The 305-nt window shown below is 65.2% G+C and overlaps 1 protein-coding gene across 1 annotated transcript in view; it reads right to left on the bottom strand.

The window, feature by feature from the left end:
* EMH_0075910 (uncharacterized protein) overlaps positions 1 to 305 on the bottom strand; it is a gene marked incomplete at both ends in the record, with an annotated part of 2,795 nt that overhangs the window by 137 nt on the left and 2,353 nt on the right. Inside the window, one exon of the mRNA XM_013499669.1 lies at positions 3 to 305. Within this exon, the coding sequence (XP_013355123.1) occupies positions 3 to 305 (303 nt within the window). The remainder of the gene's footprint in view (positions 1 to 2) is intronic.

Below are 305 nucleotides of genomic sequence, written 5' to 3'. Positions count from 1 at the left end.
CTGCTGCTGCATGCGCTCGCTTCGACCAGCCCTTTGAACCCTCAGGGGGGCCCCCTGGGGGCCCCTCTGGGGGGCCCCCAGGGGGGCCCCCCGGTGGGCCCCCCGGTGGTTTCCTATGGGTTGTGTAAGCACTATGGTTGCTGGTTGGGTGTTTGCTGCTGCTTGCTGCTGCTGCTGCTGCTGCTGCTGGTGTTGCTGCTGTTGTTTCAGTTGCTTCAGGTGGTGCTGCTGCTGCTGCTGCTGCTGCTGTTGCTGCTGCTGCTGCTGCTGCTGCTGCTGCTGGCTCGTGCTGCTGCGGTAGAGGT

The sequence above is a fragment of the Eimeria mitis genome, genomic scaffold (genome assembly GCF_000499745.2).
Source record: "Eimeria mitis Houghton genomic scaffold, Emh_scaff4542, whole genome shotgun sequence".
In the NCBI taxonomy this organism is placed as follows: Eukaryota; Apicomplexa; class Conoidasida; order Eucoccidiorida; family Eimeriidae; genus Eimeria; species Eimeria mitis.
This window is presented reverse-complemented; position numbering and strand designations above follow the sequence as displayed.